Consider the following 24509-nt stretch of genomic DNA (forward strand, 5'->3'; position numbering starts at 1 on the left):
AACTGACCTTAAACACAAAAAAGTGGTGCTAGCTTTGCACTTTTATAGTATATAGTGCTATTAAATGGGACCACAACATAATAAAGTTCTCATTTCTGCGCTATCTTCTTGTATTAAACCCATCTCATATTGTAAAAATGTCTGTATCTTCTCTTCCTGAATTATCTTGGGGGAAAGGTTTCAAGTTTCCAAGTCAAAAGGCTCAAGTCCAAGTAAAGTCACCAATCATTAGTGTTTAAGTCCAAGTCGAGTTGCAAGCCTTTTTTGATTTTATCAGGTTAAGTCCAAAGTCATCAAAATTTGCGACTCAAGTCTGACTTGACTCTAAGTCATATGACTTGAGTACAGCTGGTCATATGTGGAGGAGGGGTTGTTAAACCTTATCTCTAGTCACCAATGGTGTATGGCGTCTAATACAATGATAACTGAACCATCTCCATCTCCTGATGAAGACCATCAGAAGTGGTTGAAAGCTCGCAAAAAACATTAAGCTGGGTTGAAATTATTTTGTGATACAACTTTTCCTTTTCAGTAATTCAATTCATATATGCATTGTTTTGTATTTGTAAAACAACGCCCCCTTATGAAAAAAAACTATTTTTAAAAGTTCATACAACCCCCCACCCTCCTCATGATTTCATACAACACCAGATTAAAAATATGTCAGAAAATGTCCCTGAGACCCAACTTTTCCTCTTACTGTAAACAAATTCCATGACATCCAACAATAAATTGACCCAAGGGTTCTAACAAGTATCGTCTGTGCATTCAAAGCCTGATTTAGCTTACACCTCTGTGTCAAAGCTCCACTGTTGAAGACCGGTCTTCATTCCACATCTCACATTCTTTCTTAGCATGATGAAATCTCTGGAAAAAGCTAGTAAGTGGACCTTGAGTTAAGATTTTTTTTAACATCTGTTTCCAACATCAATGATAAAATTTCGTGTTCAGTGTGGGCATTGTAGTTTATTTTGAGTCACATCCACATTCACCATTCTGGTGCAATAATAGCTCGAGCACCAAACGTGCATTAATCCACAGCTGAAAATAGTCCCCAAAAAATGCACTGTTTACTTTTGTTTGAGTAATATTTGCTAAAAACTACAGTGCTCACCTGTTTTAGGGAATGGCAGAGCCTTTTTTTTAAAAAATGTAAGTATATATTTGTGACCTTGTTTTTTGAAAAAAAAAAAAAAGAAAAAAAAAATCATCTTCAATAGGACTGACTGGGCTAGGGGCTGAAAGTCACACACAGGGTAGGAGAGTTAGAAAGCACTAAGAGACAGACTAACACACTGTTGACTTTTATCTTTTACCAGAATTTGTTGACAATGTGGAAAATATAGATCACTACCAGCCTTACCATTTAACAACCCCAACGCCAGAATAAATGTTAGCATTTTTTTGTTGCCGTTTCTGCAAACCATGGACACGTTACATTTGTACAAAACAATGTAATGGATACTTCGAAACTTTACATTTCTTTATGTTTCAATAACGCTGTGGTTAATCTGGGGTTAGGTTTAAGCACAAAAAACAGAGTTAGAATTAGAGTTGGAAATATACACTGGAAATGCAGCAATGTTTTTTTTTTTTTTACAAACATTTTTTGTGGAACTATCCCTGGTGGAAACACAGTGACAGGTTTTGTTGTGGTCTGCAGCTTGACAGGTATCCAGGTGTCATACCATCCACCACCTCCTCCACCTCCCAATGACAGCTCATATACTACATCACTCTAGAAACACTGGTATGACACGTATGAAAAGTACAAATGCATCCATGGTTTGCATAAATGTACAATGCCAACATTTTCTTCTGGTGCACTGGGCTGCATTTAAAGAGTCGTCGAAATGCAAATCAACTCCAGATGGTGGCACAATCAAGACGGCGAACAAGAATGGGCTCCATTTGGTTGACATTTTATTTCATGGTGGTAGGAACACAAGACAAAGGTCATAAAGTTAGTAATGTTCAGGTCATGCCACTCTTTCTTGGTGCACTGCCCTTTGAGGAGGTTTGCGCAGTTGGACAGTAGTTTACAGAGGCCAGACATGGAGGGTAATCCACATGTAGACATAAATAAGGAACAGAAAATAGATTCCAAAAACAGTAAATAGAAGATTTTTTGTAAAAAGCCAGAGGGGACATTTGCAGAGGCCCCCTGGGATTTTTTTGTGTATGTGTATTATTACTAATATAATTATCATTATTATGTATTACTCCTTTACATTATGGGGATGAGGCTAATACACTGGCTAAAATAAGGAAACAGTTATATGGATGACGTCTTTGTCACCTGCTCAGAGTCGAGGTGACCGGTTTTTAAGGCAAATAGTTTCCACCCAAACCACAGACTGCGGTTGTCTTTATTGTTCTTGAGTCCATTCAAATACACAGGAATCTCTCCTTTATTGAGCATTACCACCTGAATGGATCAAATTCAAACAACAGTGTGGTAAAATAAGACCAGTCTAAGGTTAATAGTGTGAGTGCTGGAATTTAAACGTGTCTTAGGACACCAGGAAAAGGGTTTCCTGATCTGGTGTGGACACTCAGAGCTTGATTACACACAACACAGTAATAGCTTTAGGGCTATCCCTCCCCCATGTACATAAGTATATCATCTTGTGGGCGAACAGACAAGTCAGACATGGTTCCAGTGTATATTACTAAAAACATAAACCTCCACAGATAACACATTTGCTAAATTTACACTTAAAAATTGCAGGGCTGTACAAAAACAGGTTGTTTGATGATTTAAGAAGAAAACATAATTAAGAACTTAAGAAAGAAAGAAAGATATAGCACAAGACCATTTGATACTCAACCACAAACAGGCATGATTTTGTCTTAGAATATTGCCAAAGTTCTCATATCAAAACAAGTGTCCTTAAGTCAGTCATCGCAGCTTATTGTGGTTCAGCAAAGACGACTCCACGTTGCATCAGTTCACTGAATGTTACAGAATTCGCACTAGTAATACAAACCCATGCGTTACTATGTTAATTTGCAAGTACTGTAGGATTATGCATCTTTCTCCCATTTTTGCGGCTGTTATGGCTTCAGAAGGTCACAACAACATCACAGTCTCTCTCTTTCTCAACAGCCGAAAAAAAGACTCCTCCAGGAATGGTCCTAGGTCAAATACCAAAAGAAATAAAGTCTTGGGCAGAGTTTTTTTGAAGCTTTTTTTTGTTTGTGTTGACGACTGACTGTTGTTTGACAGGACAGGACTCCCCATGATAAGATCTCTCCTTGCCTCCTTTCTGTCTGTCCTTTTTCTTCAGTCTTTGCTTTCAGCACCTCCCTAAGGTCAGATATGGTAACAACTCTTCCCCTGATGCACCATTCAAGGTCCTGCAAAACTAACTGCTCCCAAGGAAAATAAAAAAAGATCAAAAAAGATACAGGGAATGAGCAAATATAAAACATTATTCCAAGCTCTGTAGTTTCTGAAATCACATCAGTGGAATTAAGAGAAAAAAACCTTTTTGTAGTCATTGCAAAAAAAACAAACAAACCCCGAAACAGTGACATTTTCCAAATTAGATAGATTTTTTTTTTTTTTTTGGAACGAAACAAAAATAAAAACAAACAAAAACCAGATTCAAACCAACACTGCAGAAGTGCATGCATTTATAGTGGTCATCATTAGTTCATCTGCGGATTGTAAAACAGAACGCACAATAGTACATCAGAAGCACAATTCTCCAAAGAGAACCCATCTTACATATTCACAGTCTCAGGTATTATTTATATACTCTATATTTATAACGTTTATTCATGTCTTGACTTATGACTAATGATATGCGAGTCATTGTGGAACGCAGCGCTCTCTCCGTCATGTCGGCTTGCAGTGTTAGTGAGTCATATTTCAAAACTAAAGGCTCTGATGGGATTCAGATTGAGCGGAGAGTTTTTTCTTTTCTTTCTTTTTTTCGGCGCTGTGAGATGGGGGCTGATGGAGTGGTTTTGACTGTGTACTTTCTCACTGTAGCAGCTTGACTGATATCTGAAAAGTCCCATTAGGAAAATACAGTGGGCTACCGGGGCTGATTACAGAGTTTCTTGACTGGAGACGCCAGCTGGCTGCAGCATCAAAGAGCTGCGCACGCCGGCCACAGCGTACACTGCATCCAGCTTTCACGGGAGGAATGTACGTCTGTGTAATCATGGATGTATAGGCCATGCTTGGGGAATGTGGACGATAGATATGGCACCAAGACAAGGCAGTAACCAGAGATCAGCGGCGAGGTCCACCAGTGTTCAAGTAATGAGCGTGGAAAAAGAGCAGGCCTTTTTTTTTCTTTTTAAAGTTGGCGTTTGTTTTAAAACAACAAAACTGACAAGAATAAAATATCTCTTTTTTTCACAGAGATGCCTGCTTTTTTGAAAAAGATGAAGGGTCAGGGCAGTAAAGAAAAAGAAAATGTGTTCTGTTTATGGAGGTGCAGATTAAAAAAAACAGAACAAAATATATAAAACAAAAATTAAAACAACATATTCATTTTCTTTCCATATAAAAAGCGATGAAAAGTATACAAAAATAGAAAATAATTACAGCAGGAGACATGGGTGCTATGGAGGGAGCGAGTGGGAGGTTTGCTTTTTTTTCCTTTTTCTCAATATTTTGTCTCTGCTGGGTTATTTGGCGGCGGGACAGTGTAATATTTTGGGGCTGTTTAAGGCGTCTTCCACCAGATGAAGCTCCACACCGTCCACCACCACGTCCTTGATGCAACCAACAAAGCCGGTGCTGTAGGCCTTAGGCAACCGACGGGCCACCGCCAGCTCCTCCAGACCACCTGAGGGGAGACGGGCAGACGTTAGTACAATGTTGAATTAACTAAAAACACTCATACAGTCATATTAATTAAATAACTGAGACATATATTAGAGAATAATTATTCCAAACAACCATTCTGTCCCCTAAAGTAGCAAAAATGTTAGTGTATGTAAAGGTGCAGTTCACCCCAAATCAAAAATACATATTTGTCCTCTTACCTGCAGTGCTATTTATCACTCTAGATGGTTTTGATGTGAGTTGTTGAGTGTTCGAGATATTGGCCATAGAGATGTCTGCCTTCTCTCCACTATGATGGAACTAGATGGCACTCGGCTTGTGCTGCTCAAAGTGCCAAAAACAAAAAACTCAACAGCCATGTCTCTTTCCAGAAATCATGACCTGGTTATTCAAGATAATCCACAGAGCTTGTTGTGAGCAGTTTCATGCAGGAACTATTTTCTTTCTACTGAACTACACCTGTAACTGTATCACCGTGCAGAAGGAAGTGTGCATCTACTCATGGATGAGAGGCTCATGGCTCATGACAGTGCCAGATGTAAACATTAATAGCATCCTCCTCAGCTGAGCTTTAACGTTAGCTAGCTCAGTGGTGCTAGGTGAATTAGCAGTAGATGCATGTTTCCTTCTGCGCGGTGATATGATTGGTGGGTGTGGTACGGTAGAAAGAAAATAGTTCCTACATGAAACTGCTCACAACAAGCTCTGTGGATTATCTTGAGTTACTGGGTCATGATTTTTGGAAAGAGACATTGCTGTTGAGTATTTAAAATGTATGTTTTTGACACTTTGAGCACCACAAGCCTAATGCCCTCTAGTTCCATTATATCCGAGAGAAAGCAGACATCTCACAGCCTATATCTCCAACACTCAGCAACTCACACCAAAACAATCTAGACTGATAAATAGAACTACAGGTAAGAGGAAAAATATGTATTTTTGATTTGGGGGTGAACTGTCCCTTTAAAGGGTTACTGCAGTTATAAAGCATTGGTCAAGCACCCAAAATGCTAGTTCCTACATTTCCTTTAGTACAGCAGACCAAACTCCAACCTCACATTTTGAAATGCAGACTTTGTTATTTCATATATCAATACCCAAACCAAGATAGCTCCTGATGACATCAGGAAGGGTGGAGACATTACACAGTTGTTTTAAGTAGTACTCCCCATGATTTTAAACTCGCCTTTCCTTGTAAAATACATGGACTGGCCCTTTAAAGATCAAATACCAGGATAAAGGCTTGGATTTCACAACACATTAGACCTTGTAAATGCCATCAAAGGGCTGCGGAAATATTTTGGTAGAAAAATGTATTTCTGGTACTAAAGCAGTTACTTGCCTTTGTCAGGCTTTGTATTTCTTTTTTTTTTGGCTCCATGACACCGGCTGATGTACATGACAGGTTGACACTTTATTTGTCAAACCACCATGATCAAAGGGAGAAAGGCAGAAAGCCTGCACAGCAGCCAGAGTAAGTTAGTAAGATAGACGAGAGAGAAGGTTCTCTTAATTTGACACGGTGCATAAAGTGCTCAAAAAATGAGCTACAAATGAAAGGTGATGACAGAGTGTAAAATTATGAATACCCAACGTCCTCATTATTTTTAATTTGTTTCCATCTTTAGTGCTAAGCGCTCGTTGCTGTGCAGTGAACTCCGCAGATATCGCCTGTCCATCAACTGGTGTATTCAGAACTGTGACAGCTTTTTTTTTTTTAAAGTTTGAGTTCTTGTAGGTGCTATACTTTTCTTTGGCTGCTCATCTTTGTTAGATACCACTGCTAACTGACTGCTTCTTTCTCTATTTATTCCTAACAAACCAAGGACATGAAGTAAACCATCTCCTGTGTGACTGACTGCAAATCAGCCTAGAATTACTGCCTCTGCAAACCAGTTAAGTTGCACTTACAGTTGACACCCATGTCTGTGAAAACATGGATGCTTCACACAATTATGGCATTGAGCATTGGCCAGAGAACAATTTTTTTGCAGAACTTTATGGTGTTTCAGTGAAGTTGACCTTTGACCTTTTTAGATAGAAAATGTCACACCTTCATTATTTTATGTTATTCAATATTTGTGTGAAATTTTGTCATAATTAGCGGATGAATCCTTGAATTGTGACCAAAAAACATATTTTGTTAGGTCACAGTGACGGTGACCTTTGACCTTGGACCGTCAAGTCCAAGAATGGGAAGGACATGGACGGATGGGCCAATTCACCCAACTTGAAACTACTTCCTATCACAGAAATACAGTCCCTACAAACATTGTTGACAGCATGTTCTGGGACACTCAAAAGAGAAGCTGCTGCTCTTTTTTTTTTTTTTTTTAAAGGTCCAGTGTATAGGGATTTTGTGGCATCTGACGATGAGGTTGCAGAACTGAAATTTCTCCTGTGTGCCATGCATGTAAGAGAACAATGGTGGCTGATGCAAAACGCAAATGGTCTTATCTAGAGCCAGTGTTTGATTTGTCCGCTCTGCAAAAGAGGGCCCAGGCCATATGTAGATACAAACAATTTATTCTGAGGCAGGGGTCTGCAACCTTTACTATCAAAGGAAAACATTTTTTGCAAAAAGAAAAAGAAAAAGAAAATGCCTGGAGCCACAAAAAAACATACTTGAGGCTTATAATGAAGGTCACATGGCCTATTACGTCTTAATTGGCCAAAAGGTCGAAATGAGCATTCATGAATATGTTTTAACATGACATGGCCACTCTGAAGTGGGCTTTTTATGATTATTTGGTTCTTTAATTTTGCAGTGTTGGTGGTGAAAGCAAAGAACCTTTCCATGCAATATTAAATTTATTTTTTTCCTTTTTATTGGATTAAGAATTCATAGCTATTAGCTAACTTGGCAAGGGAGACTCAAGACCAACAATTTGCAAAATTTAGAGGAGAAGGCACCAGGCCATAGACTGATGAAGAACATAAAACATTTTTTATTCAGTGTATAGGCCACACACTTTTACAATTTGTAGAATTTTATGAATCAATTTTGGCCTACAACAGTGATGAATTAAAATTATTTTCTTTAAAAATAACATTATTCATCTCCTTGAAGTCACAAGGAGCCACTACAGAGGGGCCAAAGAGCCACATGGTTGCCTTCCCCTGTTCTAAGGTAACAAAAACACAACGATTCTTATCGGCAGGTGATTATAAACTAATGAAGATATAGTTCTGAATATCATATACCATTTCTGCCAACAGGTGCCCCTAAATCCTACACACTGGACCACCTGTTTTAGCGCTGTGAGCAACACAAACAAAATACCAATCACCTCCGTTGTAGTGGGGTGTGGGCCAAAACTTCATGGCTAGATACCACGAGAGATTAGTGAAAGAACTTTTATTATTTGTCAGAATGACCCTTCAAAGTACTTGTGAACTGGATGTAAATTGACGGACTAAAGTGTTTTATCTATTACAGAAAGTTTAAAAATGGAAATTTCTTAATATTATAATATCATGGATTTGTACTTCAAAGCAAATGTTTCAGTCTCTTGTACTTTCCATTTTGCTTTAACTTTGTCTATTTCAAATCATCCAAAGCTCTCGCTCTCTTTTTTTTTTCCCAACAAAGTCTCATAACGTCCTTTTGTGGAAACTTGATGACCTAATTGCTGGGTGTGTGGCTGCCTCCTTTTCCCTTTTGATGGTGTTTTGAGCTCCTCTTTTTTAGCCAGCACACCCAAAGTAGTCATTAGTGTCTTTCTCAATAAATCAGCATGAAACGTCTTTATTCAGAATTTAATGAGATCTGTTCTTACTGGGAGAGAGGCTGACCCTGGTTTTTGATGTTTTACCTGGCTGCCATCCCTGCTTGCTCTCCCTCTCCTTCTCCCTCTCTGTTATCTACACTGTCAGAATCCTCCTGCATCCTCTTTTCTCTCTTCGCTTCATGTTAGTCCAACTGTTTCCCCCCCACATTCCCCATCTCTCCTTCTCTTCCCTGTTTGCTCTTTTTTTAATCTGTCAGGCTGAGAGTTCACATTCCCGTCGAGCCCGTTACATCCCCTGTCCCTGCCCCCTTTAATCGGATTGCGTGCCTCAGAATCGGGGATCGACAGGGCTAATTTCATGCAAGTTACAGATGAATTAATGATGAACAGTGAAAAGGGGATTTAAAAAGGAGAAGGGCTCTCGACGGGAGGGCTGTGTGAGGATTATGTATTCTTGCTGCAGGGCTCGCTCAGCACCTGTTCCACTGCACTGCCTCCCTGTGTGTGTGCTTGTATACGTGTACCTGAGTACACTGAGCGCACCTTGACACGCGGCGTCTCTTAAATGTCACTCAGGCTGCTTCTCCTCTCAAACCTGCCTCTTTGCCGCCTTTGCAATGTGCATTTTTAAATAAAAGTCTGACTTGATTTCGCTGCCTGTCCTCGATGTTGTTTCCTCAGAATGTTCAATCCCGCCGTGCCGTGTGTGTTCTTTCAAAAACGATTTCTCTGAGCCAAGTTCAGACCAAATTGAACAGGTAGATAACAGGCTGACTTTGGTCATTTTCAATTCAGGAGAGCATACAACTTTTGAATTAGTCAGATAGCCTTTCATTTCTCAACTCAATACCTGAATAGGCTTGGACATTTTTTTTTTTTTTTTTGCCCAAACCGCAATCTTTTTTCCCTGTCAGAGCCTTTGCTTATCCTCTGCAATGCCAATGAGTTTATTGCTCATTTTTTGGCAGCCTTCTACCACTGGCTAGGATGAAAGAGTAGCACAGAATTACAAGTATTCCCTTGACTTGATGTATGGCATTTGTAGACATATTTTCAAGTCTGAATGATGTTTTTTTTTTTCTTCTACACATGTGGGCACCTACCCAACCACAGTGCTCCGTCTGTGTCCAGCTGTGTTGCTGCCAAAGGCGATGACCCTGTTACCGCTGCCTCATTGCCAACCTGTAGAGAACCGTCTCTAAGTGCTCTGAGGAGGAAAAAAAACAAGAGAGAGATGCAGTTGGAAGTTGGTCTGATACATGCATGTCATACTGAATAGCTGTAAATTGCAGTTTCATTTAATCAGAAGCATCAAGACTCCATTGCTCCTCTGCCAGCGCACTAAGCACTCACATAACTGCCTTTGCCAAGCAGCGTTCTAAATGTGCCTGTCTACCAGCTAACAGATGCCGTTAGAGCACCATTCATTTTAGGTGGCTCTGCACTACGCATTAGCACACACTTAAGAATTGTGACGACGGGGCTAATTTGAACCCATTAAAGCGGGTTTCCAACAGAGAGGGTGTCATTAAAGACAAGCCACAAACACAGATATCTATGTAACTTTGTGAGCTGCGGTGCCACATGCTGTGATTTACACCATCATCAGCATCCAAATTATGTCCTACTCCTGCATCTCATGTGGTCTCCCTGTAAGCCTGGGATGAGACTTGGCCAAATCCCCGTTTGAAACGGATGCAGCGGCTTTTCTGAGGATCGATTATTCTTGCTTTACATGATGAAACCAATCTAATTATCCCCCGTACTTCCATTCACAGCCACGCTGAAAACAAATGTTCAGCAGTGATAAAGCAGAGATCGCGTGGAAGGTGTTAAGTGGGTCATTTTCAAAGTTCAGGCAGTTAATTCGTTTCTAATGAAGGAATCCATTAATGTGACATCACTGTGTGGCAAAAAAAGTATTGCTTGCTTTGTTTTTTCTATGTTTGGAATGATTATTCATGTACTAAACTAAAACCTGTGTTGCTGTGTCTAATTTATGGCTTATTTATTTATGTACATACTGCAGACACATGCTACAATTTGTAGGTGTATAAAATGTCTACAGAACAGAATTAACACAAACAAATGGCAATCTGATCAATTGCAATTTAAATACAGAATATAGGAATATACACTACTAAAGCATGTTTAGAGCATGAGTTTGATGACCTGTCTTGAAAAGACGTTCCCTGTGCAGATATCTAGTTTTCAAAGGGGAGAACCAAGATTACATGTTTCCCCAACATTAGTATTTAGCTACATGTAGCAGTCAATCTGCAGCCGGAGTATAACTCTGTATAGCAGCACATTCTCTTGTTAAAAAAAAAATCACAGAAAAAAGCTCGCAGCACAGCTATGACCCAAAATCAGGGAGAAAACAACATCTACAACCAAGATTATGTGTTTCCCTGACATTAGCGTGTAGCTACATGTAGCAGTGTAAGATAATGTCCACACTCTATCACACTGTGGCATCAAAATTTAGCCAAAGTAGATAAAACTGTTGGAAACGAAGTGTTTAGAACGGTCTGAATCGTGAAGTTTTTGCTGACAGGGATTAACTTCACATATGTTTACTTCATTATTTGAAAATTTGGCCATGTTAAACAAGGACATCTGACACTGTAACACTATAAATAAGACACAAAATACAGAAAAGTATAATAGGTCCCCTTTAAGATTATTTCAGCTGCTATATTGAGGCTTCAAATGGGATCAATGCATGTAATGTGTATACTGTATGCATACAGTGTATCTATTACTATAAATACTGTCATGTTTCTTTATGTATTTATTCATTTATTTCCTGGATACATTTTCTATAATGTGCCAAAATGTGTTGGGATGTTGCCGCATGTTCTTCCTTTTGAACATTCATTAATGTGCCTAAGCAATTCGATGCTAAATGCGTCATCCTCATGCATGACCAGGCATGAAAATAACCTTAATCTGAAACTAATCAGAGTCATCTCAGTGCAGGGGATCACTGTGTAGCGTAGAATTCATGCAAGAGATCACACAGTTTGCAGCAACACAAACACAATATGGATTAAGTCTAATCCTGGTCTAACTGTAAAAGCTTTCACTCACTGATCCCCCCAGCTACCTGCCATCTCCCATCTTACCTGCTAGCCTTGATGCGTATCCAGCGGTTGGTGTCGACGCGCACGGAGGAGCGTAGCACCACAGGCTTGGAGCCCAAGTCGTATGTCATCTGGACGTGTCCATCCACAATGGCCAGGGCGATGTAGTCAGAGCGCTCCACGCCCTTTCCGCTCCACAGCACCAGGCCCTGGGTCGCCTCTGTTCGGATGCTCAGCTCAAATTTGTTCACCAGCAGAGCTTTCTCACTAGGAGAACAGAAAATACATTAGTTAGCTTATAGTCCAATTCATCAAAAAGAGGTCTAATCTTTGGCGGCGCTGACACGGCGCAGTTGGTGCTCGCGTCATTTTTAGTTGAATATGTGAAGCAAGGGACTTCTGCTGTTGTCTCAAGGGTACATTACCCATAATTCAATGACATATGGTTCTGTGTACTACCACAAAGAAAGCTTAAAGCTCGGGCTCCACAGCCTCATCCTAACAGAGTTACAGTGATTTTTAAGGATGCAGACTGAGTTTAGGAGTAGCAGGGGGCTGTTTTGCTATTAGCTTTCCTACATCCTACTGAGCCTGTACTGCACTGCTGCTCAGTGCTTCCTCTGTGTGTGTGTGTGTGTGTGTGTGTGTGTGTGTGTATGAATTTGTGTGAATTTGTGTGTGTTGTTTAGGCAGCTGTTTGATCTCCAGTCTCTTGACTGCTACAGCTCCGGGGGTGATTTGGATGCAGAGACTTGGCGACTTCCACCTACCCTAAGAGACGCTGTACGTCACTGTCACAGATGTGTGAGAAAAATACACACCACAATGTGCCTCTACTGTATGTGTGCGCACGCAAACGCCATCATATATATATATTCCTGCATACAAACACACTTTACAAAGGCTCTGTGGTCTGTGTAAGTCCAGCAGAGATGCACAGAATCATACCTCCGATTTGTGTGTCTGTGTACAATTGTGTGTGCGTGTCATCAATCAGCATCTGTGCAATTGCCTGCACATCTGCCAAATGGATCTAATTCCACATTCTTCAAAGGGTATTTAAACACAAAGACAAAGACAAGGTGAGGACACATACAACAAAGAACCAATGACACGTGGATTAAAAAAAAGGACAGCAGCACAGAGCTGGAGGAAAAGATTAGAAAAGACAGACGACAAGACAAAGGAGTCAGCATAGCAAACAAAGAGGCTCATGGGAGTACAAATAGGACAGGAAATGGGTTGGGATAAAGAGAAACTGAGTACTAAATTTCTCCTTACACTGTAAGAAGTATTTCCTCATTTTCTCTGAGTATTTTCTTTTCATTAACAAGCAAGAATAAAAAGAGCATCGGTTGTAGAAGCAATGGGATGATGTTTCACTTTGGAGCTTATTAACTGCTGGCCTGAGGTGAAGGCGACTTTGACAGTTCAGGCCAACAATAATGCTGGTTCACCTCAGCAGAAGCGGGGAAGGAATCAAGAATCAAATGCTTCAAAAACATGCTTAGGTTGGAAACTTTGACCCCCCTTGATTAACTAAATCCGCTGAGGTAAACAGGAACAAAAAAAAGTATGATTCAAGAGAATCATTTTTTTTCTCCACACAGAGAGAGAGAGAGAGACAGAGAGAGGGAGAGAGAGAGAGAGAGAGAGAGAGAGAGAGAGAGAGAGAGAGAGAGAGAGAGAGAGAAAAGCTCCCACAAATACAGCTCAGTGAACCCTCTCCTGGCAAACCCTCAAAGAGCTTACAGGGCCCAATAAATCTCCATCGGAGCGGCTTGTCAGTGATAAGGTCAAGGTTATTAAAAGTGCTGAATATATCATGAATAAAACAACGCTGGCGCACAGCATTCTAAATCTCATATACACCACTGACTTCATAGATCGCTGGTGTGTTGCTGTTTCTTTTTGTAAATGGAGGGATTTTATCTACTTCTTATATGTATTCAAATTCTCAGGAATTCTATTCAGTGCTGTCCTCCGTTTCAACTCTAGGTGGCAGTAGTGGTTAGAATAAAAAAAAGCCATCAGGGAGGACAGCTGCTGAAAAGAGGCTGCAGCTCTGGCTGGTTCTGTGCCATTATCGGAGCTCTGAACTTCAGAATTAATTGAAGCAGAGGCTCTTTGTGATTCGTATTGGTAACTCTATCTCAATAATGGAAACAATGTTGTCTCCGCGGAGAAGGGTTTAGCCCTGTGAGAGGTCGGGGAGGGGTTGTCTGGAGAGGAGAGGAGGGGGAGGATGAGGAGGCGAGTGGACGGTGCCAAAGTCTAAAAGCTTTTGAGAGACTCACCTCTGATCAGATGGGTTCTCCAGAGACTCGGGACTTAAGGGAGCAGGGGAGAAAGTCAACGGCATGCAGTGTAAGCGCAAGAGGCCAGAAGGAAAGAAGGAAGGAGGGGAGGAAGGAGGGGAGGAAGGATGTTGTGAGCCCGCTGGGTGACTCACAAAGGGTCCAGTTTAGACCTGGAGCTGCAAAACTTATCTGCTCTACTACAATATCGACCATGTCAACAGTCGATAACAACTGCTGTGTGATCATAAGGAAGTGTGTAGCTTAGCCCTGATCACACCGAAACCATAAAAGGAGCCTCTCGAGGGAACTAGCCGGATCAAGATGCATGAGTAATGCACCAAAATGCCCTTGGATGAAGCATTTTTTTTAAATGTGAGCATCAAGATTAAGTACACTCATGGTCAGTGTCCGCACAGGTGCAAAGGCTACTTTAAGTCAGCATCCAATTATCGAACAACTCCTTTATATTTATGGCTCTGCACGCCATGGAGCGGAGGCAATTACCTTCTGTCTAGAGATGAAAGCAGTGAATGGGAAAAATCGGGCAATTGTCAAAAAATGGGGTCAAGCGCCATATCAGTTGAGAGTCATGGCCAGATATGATTTGTCACCGAAATAATGGGACTTGAGCAAATCGACCTGAGCTTTCAGATATGGGCAGAGAGGTGAAGGCGGAGCGATCAAAGGATGCTGTAAATAGTAACAGCAGCATTAACCCAAGGTGAGCGCTTGACATTTTGGCCTCACCCAGCTCTTAATGGCCTCTCGAGAAAATGTTTTCATTTCCTTTACAAAATCAAATCACGCTGAATTGATCGGCACGCCTTCAGAGCACCACGGCAGGGCTTTGGTTTGCTTAGATTCACTCTCATTGTGGCTCTTAGTAAATTTGACATCCATTAAACTTTTGACAGTCTGGCTCCAAGGACCACTGTCCCCTCCTGCTAAGTGAGATTGATGCCCATGGCTACACACTGCGGAGAGATCTCAATTGGCGGTCTAATCTACAAAGGGAGACAAATCTGTGATTAACATGTCACTGCCTCTCTGTACGGCCGACTCCGTAATTATTCACAATTACAGTTAGAGATCTGGCAAAAACGAAGTGACAGAAGCCCTGGCATGGATTGGAACTCTAGGCTGAATCCAGTCGGCTTAATATGAGCTGAATTCTGCTTCGTCGCTTTGTGGGATTTTTTAAAAAAGAGGTTACTTACCGAGCTAATGAGCTGGAAGAAAAACCCTTAATAACTAAGTCATGACCAAGGGCTTTCCCAAGCAGAAACTCTGCAGGCACCAGAAACTAGGTTAAGGGGTATTTAGTGTATCCTATCCTTGCAGTTTTTCAAGGGGTCTTGTTCATTTCCCACATAACAGATTCAGTGTAAAGTGCACGGCAATTCATTTTGTTTATGAACGAGTTACAACCATGCATAAAATATTGCACATTCTTAGTACAGCAATTCATTTTCTCTGAGGGTTGAGCACAATGCTTATCATGCACACATTCATGCTTCTCTTTGCACTGGGGAAAAAAGCAAAGATCTAGTGACACTGCAAAACGTATTTAAAATAATGGAATCTGTCAAATTAAATCATGGATATGGAGCTTGAATGTAAAATCGGACTTAAACGGTAAAGATGATTTCTGTGTGGAAATTATGACTGGAAACTGAATGTACTTTAATCTCTTCAATTGGGTTAACTACCAAAAAATGCCTTTTTTTTCGGTTTGCTGTTAGTTGGGCTTGATTTGAAGCTGGGCAAATACCCAGTCGTAAAGTTTACTTACTCTGGGATCTCATTGGTCAGTTGGCTTGAGTGAAAAAGGAAAGACAGTGAAGGACATTTATATGAGACAACACGTGTGCGGACAATGACAAGGGAAGTCAGACTGCAGGACAGGACAAAGCTCACACAACTGGAACGCTGAGACAAACAACAAAGATACAAACAACGACACACATATCCGCCAAGAGTTCTCCAGCCAGTTGTTTTTGAGTGGGCGTGAGTTGTGCGTCTCCAAGGGAGTGTGATGATCTGCAGGCTGTGACCCGGTTTTCACACCTGAGTGTTTGTGTGAAGAGCTGTGAGACGAAGATATAGAGCCGTATGCTTGATGTCTTTTCAGGTTCATCACATAAACATTTTTGTTTATGCCAACCTGGAGGCGCACTCTTGCCAACCTTGTAGATGGATGGAAGAGTAAAAATGTCTCATCAGCTGCCTAAAGGGACATGATTTCTTTTTCTTTTTTTTTTTTACACCCGCTCCAAAAACCATTTTACACTTACGTCGTCTGCTTTTTCTCTTTACAGGGTGTTCAAAATTGCAGGCGACGTGTCTTCAGATGCCAGTTTTACGGAGAACAGTCATACACGTGTTAGAATAAAAAGTTTAATCGTGTGTGTGTGTGCTTATTGTCCAGTGTGTGCACAGCAGGAGACCACAGAGCGAACTGAGCGTGCTCAGGGCAAACACTGTGATTGTTAACCGTCTCGCTAATTAGTAAAATCCTGTCAAAAGCGGAGCAAGAATGCCATGGACAGGGGGGGGATGAGCTATTAGCCAAGCGCCTACTTCACCCTGAAGCCTTAGCACTGATGATATCATCAACACTGTCATCATGGCTTACCAAGGGAGGAGATGAATAGACAGAGGGGTTATTTGGCTAATAGCTATTACAAAGGAGATGTTGGATGAAGCTGAATAGATGAGGATGTTCCCCTTGTCCTCTTCCTTACCTCTTTGTAACAGCGTTGTGGTACTCGATGAACGTCCGCCCGTCAAAGGCAATGGCCTCGGTCTCTCCAGCAGACTTCTCGTAGATGGCTGCAAAGGAAGGGGGGCGGGGTGGGGGGTTGGAGAATTGTTCAGAGGATGAGATCACACCAATCAATAAGACAGAGGGTTCAGTTATCAGAGCTGAAGGCAATGGAGTGTGAGCAAATGGGACGGGGGGGAAGTGTTGGTGCGTTTGTAATTTTAATTAACGTGAAAGGGACAGCCGGCCACACGCACAAGGTTAATGGCGAAGGCAGTGACTGAGTATATAAGACAGATCGGCCCAGAGTGAGTATATGTCTGGCAGGGTGACATGAAGATGATGAAAGGGATGTGCAACTCTTGAGAAGAGTATTTCATGAATATTCAATTGGCACGTTTCATCATTTTCATAACTGCCGCTTTGCTCTGAAATCAATACATAATAACCCTAACATAAAAGAGACAGCATACGTCTTATACCGACATTATTACTACTGCCTCTACAGAACACAATGGAAACAAAAGTGTTATGAGCAGAAAAAAAAATAAAACTCGTAGTTCACCTTCCATTCAGGGAAGCCAAGAACAAACTGTGCTACATAAAGTATCGCTGATTTCAGTCCCACTCATCACACTGCACTTTAAAAGCAGCCAGAATGCTGCCACGTATTCTTTCAGAGCAAAACCAAATAATGTTGGATAAGGAAATAAAACAATCTGTACACTTACAATCATTAATTGCAATTTCACAGTGTCATAATGAGGTGATCTCAAGCCAGCAAGAATCGCTAGTTGTTGGCTTACGCATTAATTAATAAAGTGATCCACACAAATATATTTGGGGTAACAAGCATCATTGTCTGTGACTTTCTGACTTTTTTTTTGTTTTTTTTTTTAACTTTTTGACAGTTAGATTAAAATGAATGTAATATGGCAGTAAGGATAGACGTTAACAACAATGTCCAAGGTACTTACTGTTTTGACAGTGTCCCCCTGAGAAACCACTGAGGCAAACACACTCATAGGTGTCCAGCATGGGGTTGCAGCGGCCGCCGTTGCGGCAGGGCTCATGGGAACACGGGTGGTCCTGGAACATGGCTATGTTGCTGGAGCGCAGGGCGTTCTCCTCTCTGAGGATGGGGGTACCCATCAGAATGATCTGGAAGCAGGGAACAAAGGGTTAAAGGGGCATGCCAAAGACTTTTCGCATACTTGAGGTTACACACAAAAGGTTTAATTACTAGTCATGTTTAGCATAGTATGCGAGATTGTCTACTGTGTCTCGTGAGGAGTTTTTTAAGTTTTTTAAGAAATAATCCTGATGATGTTGTCATGGTTTTTTCAGTTTGGGCTTGGAGACTACACATTTACATAACAGAAAGCCTGCGTTACAAACTTGAGGCATGAAGCTGTAAAGATTTACCACAGAGGGTTTAACAAAAATGCTATAGGTTGTATGAGACATGTAGTAGCCACACCCCCTGAAGTTTGACCCATACTAGGGACCAATGCTGGGCTCCAGTCAAAGTTGGAGGTTTGAAATTCCCAGTTGAAATTTCCAACTTCTGACCTCCAAGAGTTCCAGGTGCACAACGCCAAACAAAAAACATGGCTAACCATGACAAACTGATGTTTCTTTGGCAAATGTACACACCACTGAACTCTCAGCAATGCTACAATGTTACAATTTACAATGTCTACTTCCGTGGGTGCACGGGTGCTATGTGCCACTGCTGCGTGATGTCAACATCTGCTTCTCCATGAAACCAAGGTAGACGGATTTGCCCCAAGTTTACAAGAAGGAACTCTTTAACCCTGTACTTTCCTAGAAGGGGGTCAGAATTTGTTTGAGTTCCAAGTTGTCTGGAGGATAGCATAAAGGCCAGGATATCTCGGCCATATTTGATTTTGACGCTTCTTGTTTCTTGGGAGTCCCCCGACTTTAGATACATTTTGATTCACATGTTTTTAAATTCTGAATGGTGCAAAAAATTAGATTTTTTTCTCATCTGAGCCCTGCCCTCTTTAAACTGGTGAAAAAATCAAGGGAAAAATACAAATATACAAATCTGTCATTAAGTAATCCAAACTGTTCAACACTGACAGAAAAGTGTGTGTTCATGTAGGTTTGCTCACTGCTAGTGTATTCATAGTAAGAAGCTGAGTGAGAAAACATTTTTTCTGGGCCATTATTACATAGCATACTGTACATAATATACATTTCAACACATACTACATACTCCAGTAAGGCTAACAGTAGGTTTTAGGTCAAAAACAAAGTCCACAGAAGCAATCTGAATTTCTGGTTTTCAAATACAAGCTAGGTATTTTTATTCCCACATTTTGGACCAACCTGCCTGCAAGCTTTGAGAGTTTAATCAGTATAATCTTACACGTAATCATACACAGACTGGTGTTTATGTAACACACTTGATATTAATTGTTTTTGACCTTTCTTTGGAGGGTTATCTTTATTATTCTTGTCTTGCTTTTAAATCTCTTACCTTTGTTTCATTGCTTTGGTTGTCAAATTTATCTGATTTCATTTTTCTCTAAATAGCAAAACACTTGAAAATTATCATTTGTTGCCACTCTCGGTTGTTGTCCAAAAAGAACTCATCCAGTAATGGTACCATTGTGTTTTTTGCTCAATGACCATTAAACCTATGTATCAGACCAAATCCCAAGAACTAACAACTTAGTACATGGACTGTTACCAGGTAAAATGTCTCAGAAATCAGGTGTCCATATGACAAACAGGTTAAAGGGAACCTTTTACTCCTTGATTTTAGATCATATTCCTGCTGGAACATGTCTGGTTGTGAAGATTTTGGTTTAGAAGCTTTTATTGGTGATATGTCTCATAAGAAAGTGCTGCTATACTCTGTTACTGTCATTCCTCAGCTGCAATGATATGGAAAGACCAAGAAATGCTGACCAATCAGAGCAGACTCTGCTTTTTTTGGGAGGGGTGCTAAAACACAGCATTTCAGACAGAAGGTGAATAAAGGTGTTCCAGCACAGACAGCATCAGGAAAATAAAGTGATTAAAGCATGTTAACATGTTCTAGTAGAAACCTGAAATACAACCTGAAAATGAGCATAATCAGTCCCCTTTAAACAGTGCATCGTACTGAGAATACATACCGTCATAATTAATTATTCCCTAGAGGCAAAGCAAGACAAAAGTCACATTTAGCTTTTGATTTGCTCGAAACTGTCAAGGGAAAGTTTGCAGAGGAGAACTAATGACAAGTTTGCACAAACAGTAACATCTTGCCTTTGTTCTAGTGGGTTATTTCTGGCACTCAGAGATGAGCTTTTTGTTGGAAAGTGGAGAAAAAAACTGGAAGGCTGTCAGGGAAAGATCTGAGAATAGTGAAAGGGAGGGACTTCAAAATATGCATTCTATTATTAGTGCATGCTAATCCAAATGAGCAGAGCCACTGCCCGTCACAGTGTGAGCTTATAATGGAAAATTACTAATATGGGGGTCTGTTGTATGACAGCTGGACAGCTAATAACTTATCATCGGAATTTGCTACGGAGGGCACAAGAGCCCAGAGTCATTATAATAACATATATACATTAGTAGAATCCACAAGCGAGGTAATGACATAATACCCCTTCAAGAGATAAAGGCTTGTAAACATTACCTTTTGGATTGTTCCCTTGAAGCCATCCGTGAGTGCAGCGACTCTTGCTAGTCGGCTGTAATCAGGAGCTCCGCCAACAAAAAGAGACTCTTTGAGGTTAAGATCTACATGCAGGTTCTGATGAGACAGGACACAAAGAGGTAAAATGAGCTGGAGATGTGCAAACTTGGAAAAAAAAAGCTCCAATATATATCTTTAAAATCACTCAATTTAATCTTCACCGTACCCCATCTTCAATTCTTCTCAGGGGTTTTCTATTCAGGAAGTAATAGGTTATGGCTTTACTTAAGTGAGTGAGAGAGTTCCTGCACGTGTTTGTGTCCAGGGAGCATGAAATAAGTTGTATCCTCTTAGTCGAGATATAAAGAGTGAGATTAATAAACCAAATTTGCAGACATGTCACAGTCATATAGATTGTCCCATTAAAAAAAAAGGAGTTATCCATATTGTAGCCCGCAGATGCTTTAACTGCACTCCCTTGCCTTCTTTCCACATCAATACACTTGATACATTACAACATAATTGATTTCTATGTCTCTCAGAGAGAGTGGTCAATTATCCTCTATCTGTGAGACATAAAAAGCGACTACAAAGGGAAATCAGGAGCAGGCCGGACTTGAGATATGGATGGTTCTTAACAGACATCTCTAATAAATGGCTGATCATAAGCACCGACCTTTCAAACAGTTGAGTGTGGAGACACATTAATTGCAATTCATTTGCGCAGCAGACGGCTATGAAATTCGATTCTTTCCACCAAACCTTTGGGACAATTGCTTTGCATTAGCAAGGTGCTGCTTCTCTTCTTTTGCGTGGAAGAGCCGGCCCACTTCAGAAGGAAGGAATTAATGATCTTTATTTTATGTAGAGCAGTAATTGCCAGAGGGCCAAAGTGGAGTTAATTGCTGGAAAAATGATGGAAAGGGCCAAATAAACAAGGCTTTGTGAAGGCAAGCTGGCACCAGCACGGCTTTTATTTAGGATGGGATTTGGAGTGCAGGAGGCAGCGGTGCTTGGCTGGAGCCCGGGGCTGTGTCGCTGCACCTTGAGCTGCTTCCAACAGAGACAGGGTGGGGACCTTGGCCAAAGCTGCTGGACCCAGCTGTGGCTGATGCTTCTAGGCACAGCCAAAAGTTGTCTTTTTATGTAGACATTACTGCTCTGCAGCACTCACTTACTCTGCAGGTAAAAGTTACAGATAAATATTGAACTTGTTCCCCTGGACTTTTGGATCTTGTATATCTATCCTCTTTACAATGTGGTACTTTGAGCACATTCTACTTATGTAAAGTTACTTTTCAATGACTCTAAAGTGAGATTGCATGCAATGAAATGATGCATCATGGTCCGTTTTGTCTCACACAGGTAATAATGTGCACCTGGTGAGAGAGGACAGCTGGTTCTATGGAGTGATTCTTGCTCAGTGAGTGTTTGTGTTGTTATGGTCGAGTGAGTGACTGAGTGAAAGAGTGAGCGACTTCATGATATTATGGAGAACTGCTCCTGTTTGCAGAAGAAGTGAGAGCAGATGACAAAAGAACAGCTCGGCTTGGCTTGGCACCTCACCGTCTCCTACGGTATATTTCCTCCCCTTCGCTCGCCTCCCGTCTTTGCTCTCACTTTTCGACAGCCACGCGGCACTGGCGTAATGTCCCCGCCTACGCCACACTAATGAAGACGTTCCTTTGTTGCTAAAAACAATGGCCGTCACAAAGATGACTGTCTTCTTTACTTCTTCCCTCCCACCTTCTCACCCCCTTCCACCCCCACAGCAGATGGACCGAGGTGAAAGCCAAACCGCGCTCTTTAAGAGCATCTCTGCTTCAGTGCTGTTTGTGTGCATGTGTGTGTGTATGGGCTTATGAAATGGCAAAGTTTTTCTCCAGAACTGGCACCTTTAAAGCTGCCCGCAGCTCTGCAGAAGTACCTTTTTTCTCTGTGCTGTTGTTGCATGGAGAGATGGGGGTGAGAGGACATAGTGAAGGACTCAAATGAAACATGGGCTAAGGTGTGACTGGGACTTGTCTCATTACCTTGCGTGATTTCTTATTTCCAGACAGCACATCATAGAGAAGGAAAGAAAATAGGGAGGAAGAGAGTTATTAAGGGACGACTACTAGGTGTCTGTGCACAGAGAGGCATGCAGAGCTGGAGCTAGCAAGTGCAAAAGCCCTCAGAACACACACACACACTCGCATATACTCCCATGTACACACACACATCTTTAAGAGCATTACACATAGCTGCAGTGTAGCACAGACAAGTGAGACAAGCACATTAAATAAGAGTATAAGACATGTGTGAGACCCCTTTTTTGCACATGCACCTTCGTGTTATATACCTTGTGCAACCACAAAGCTGTGCAAGTGTTAGCTGAAACCTAAACAGAGTGAATACAAATAAGTCCGCAAGTCTAAGAAGGCCATGCATGAAGCAGATGGTGCCATTAAGAAAAGATGAAAAGAATAAACTTTATGGATGAGAGACGGTGAGTAGTTCCACTTCACCCAACCTCATTTACTGACTGCTGCCACTGAATGAAAGGTGAGGAAGATTCATCTCTCCTATCCGTACCTATGTGCCTTTCAAAGTATGCGCTTTATCATGCTGGCAGTCGGGCCAACTTTGATTTGATGAATGCTCCCAACATGCAGTACGCATCCATACATGTGCCTGTGTGTGTCCACCTTTGATATGATTTAGGCTTCTCTAAGCAAGGCATACTATAACTCCCTCCTGGTTCTTACAGCAGGAGTAGGAGAGAATTAGCTGAGAGCCACACTAGATGGGGTCTCTGCATTGAGCTCCATAACTAGTCTCAGCTCATCCCTTGCGTCCCCCCCCCAACCCCCTCCACACCCATCTTCGCTTTCCCCTTGCTCTCCTCTTTTAATAAGATTTTCTGCCTCTGTTGCTGGAGTAAAACACAATTACCATACGGACGACAGGAGGCGGTGGGGGAAGGACAGAGCAGTGAGAGAAGGAAAAAAAAAGATCGAGGAGAGCGTTGCGTCTTAGAGGAAGATGATGGAGTTGACAGAGTTCATGTTCATAATCACAAATTACACTGGTTAATATAATTGGTTGACTTACAGGCTTATCAAACTATTAGATCGCCTTCATTTGAAAGCATGTACCTGCTTTATTGGTCTAGACGTGGGGCTGAGGAGTTTCATTACGCTCTTCTCGCTGCTGCTACTGTATCTCCTTTATCTGCCTCCACCTCCCCAGACACCAACTCAAAGGCTGAATTTATAAAATTGACTGTATACCAGCAGTAAAAGCTGCTTTTGCTTTCTGTATGCAACACTTAGTTTTATCTCCAGTCCGTCAGCAAGCTGAAAGGCGAGTTTTTTTTTCTTCTTTTTTTGGAATTACAGGACTTCCAAAATTAAGACAGCTTGTCAAACTGGCCCTCTACATCTGAAGCTCTCCCTCTTACCTTGATGGATGTCGGGGGATAGCGGCATATTTTCAGCAAATCAAGCCGGCAGAACGGCATGTTGTGAAGCGGTGTGGAAAACCTTAGCAAAGGGAGGAAAGTTTGCTGATTCAACTGTGCCTGAAGCGGCAAGTTGAACTGCCTCTACAAGGGCAAAAAAAGGAGCACTGAAGCCCAGGTTGTGGCGATGTCATGATAAGAGCACGCAGATGATCAAACAAATACGGTAAATATGGCACAAGCAAGGCTAGACACAGAGCAGGCCCATCAGCCCAAGATCACCATTGGCAGGAGCCTGTTAGCTTGCTCTTTCTTACCGGTGCCTCTCCTCTGACAGGGTCTTTGTTGTTCACCATGATTTCTCCTTTGCGGTTGGAGCGCTCCAGGTTGATGGTGTTCCACACGTTCAGCTGGATTGGTTCCTTACTCCTGAATTACACACACACACACACACACACTCAGGTGAGTCATCTACTAGGAAACACAAGCTCATTAAAAACACATTGCTGTGATCAGTATGTAGTTTAATCAGTAGCATGTTCACAAAATATGTTTTCCTTATTTTGTCATTACAGAGGGGAACTGCCCATTGGTCTGACAGCCCATTGTTCCGACCATATTAAACCCATTGTTCCGAAGTCCCGTTGTTCCAAAATCATCATGATGCCTTGTGGTTAAGGTCTGGTTAGGTTTAGGCACAAAAACCACTTGGTTAGGGTCA

At 41.4% G+C, this 24509-nt stretch overlaps 1 protein-coding gene across 11 annotated transcripts in view; it reads right to left on the reverse strand.

The window, feature by feature from the left end:
- Positions 1-1906: 1906 nt before the first annotated feature.
- agrn (agrin) overlaps positions 1907-24509 on the reverse strand; it is a 302216-nt gene continuing 279613 nt past the window's right edge. For 4 of the 11 annotated variants that reach the window (XM_033628910.2, XM_033628916.2, XM_033628907.2 and 1 more), the window contains 10 exons: positions 24106-24217; positions 22380-22391; positions 20347-20463; positions 17666-17849; positions 16669-16756; positions 15717-15740; positions 13922-13954; positions 11667-11891; positions 9642-9745; positions 1907-4808 (listed from right to left, as the gene is read on the reverse strand). In XM_033628910.2, coding sequence (XP_033484801.1) covers positions 4648-4808; positions 9642-9745; positions 11667-11891; positions 13922-13954; positions 15717-15740; positions 16669-16756; positions 17666-17849; positions 20347-20463; positions 22380-22391; positions 24106-24217 — 1060 coding nt within the window. In that variant the 3' untranslated portion in view covers positions 1907-4647. The remainder of the gene's footprint in view (positions 4809-9641; positions 9746-11666; positions 11892-13921; positions 13955-15716; positions 15741-16668; positions 16757-17665; positions 17850-20346; positions 20464-22379; positions 22392-24105; positions 24218-24509) is intronic. The other 7 variants (XM_033628917.2, XM_033628918.2, XM_033628909.2 and 4 more) reach the window with 6 other exon arrangements.

This window comes from Epinephelus lanceolatus, chromosome 8 (genome assembly GCF_041903045.1).
Source record: "Epinephelus lanceolatus isolate andai-2023 chromosome 8, ASM4190304v1, whole genome shotgun sequence".
Classification (NCBI taxonomy): Eukaryota; Metazoa; Chordata; class Actinopteri; order Perciformes; family Serranidae; genus Epinephelus; species Epinephelus lanceolatus.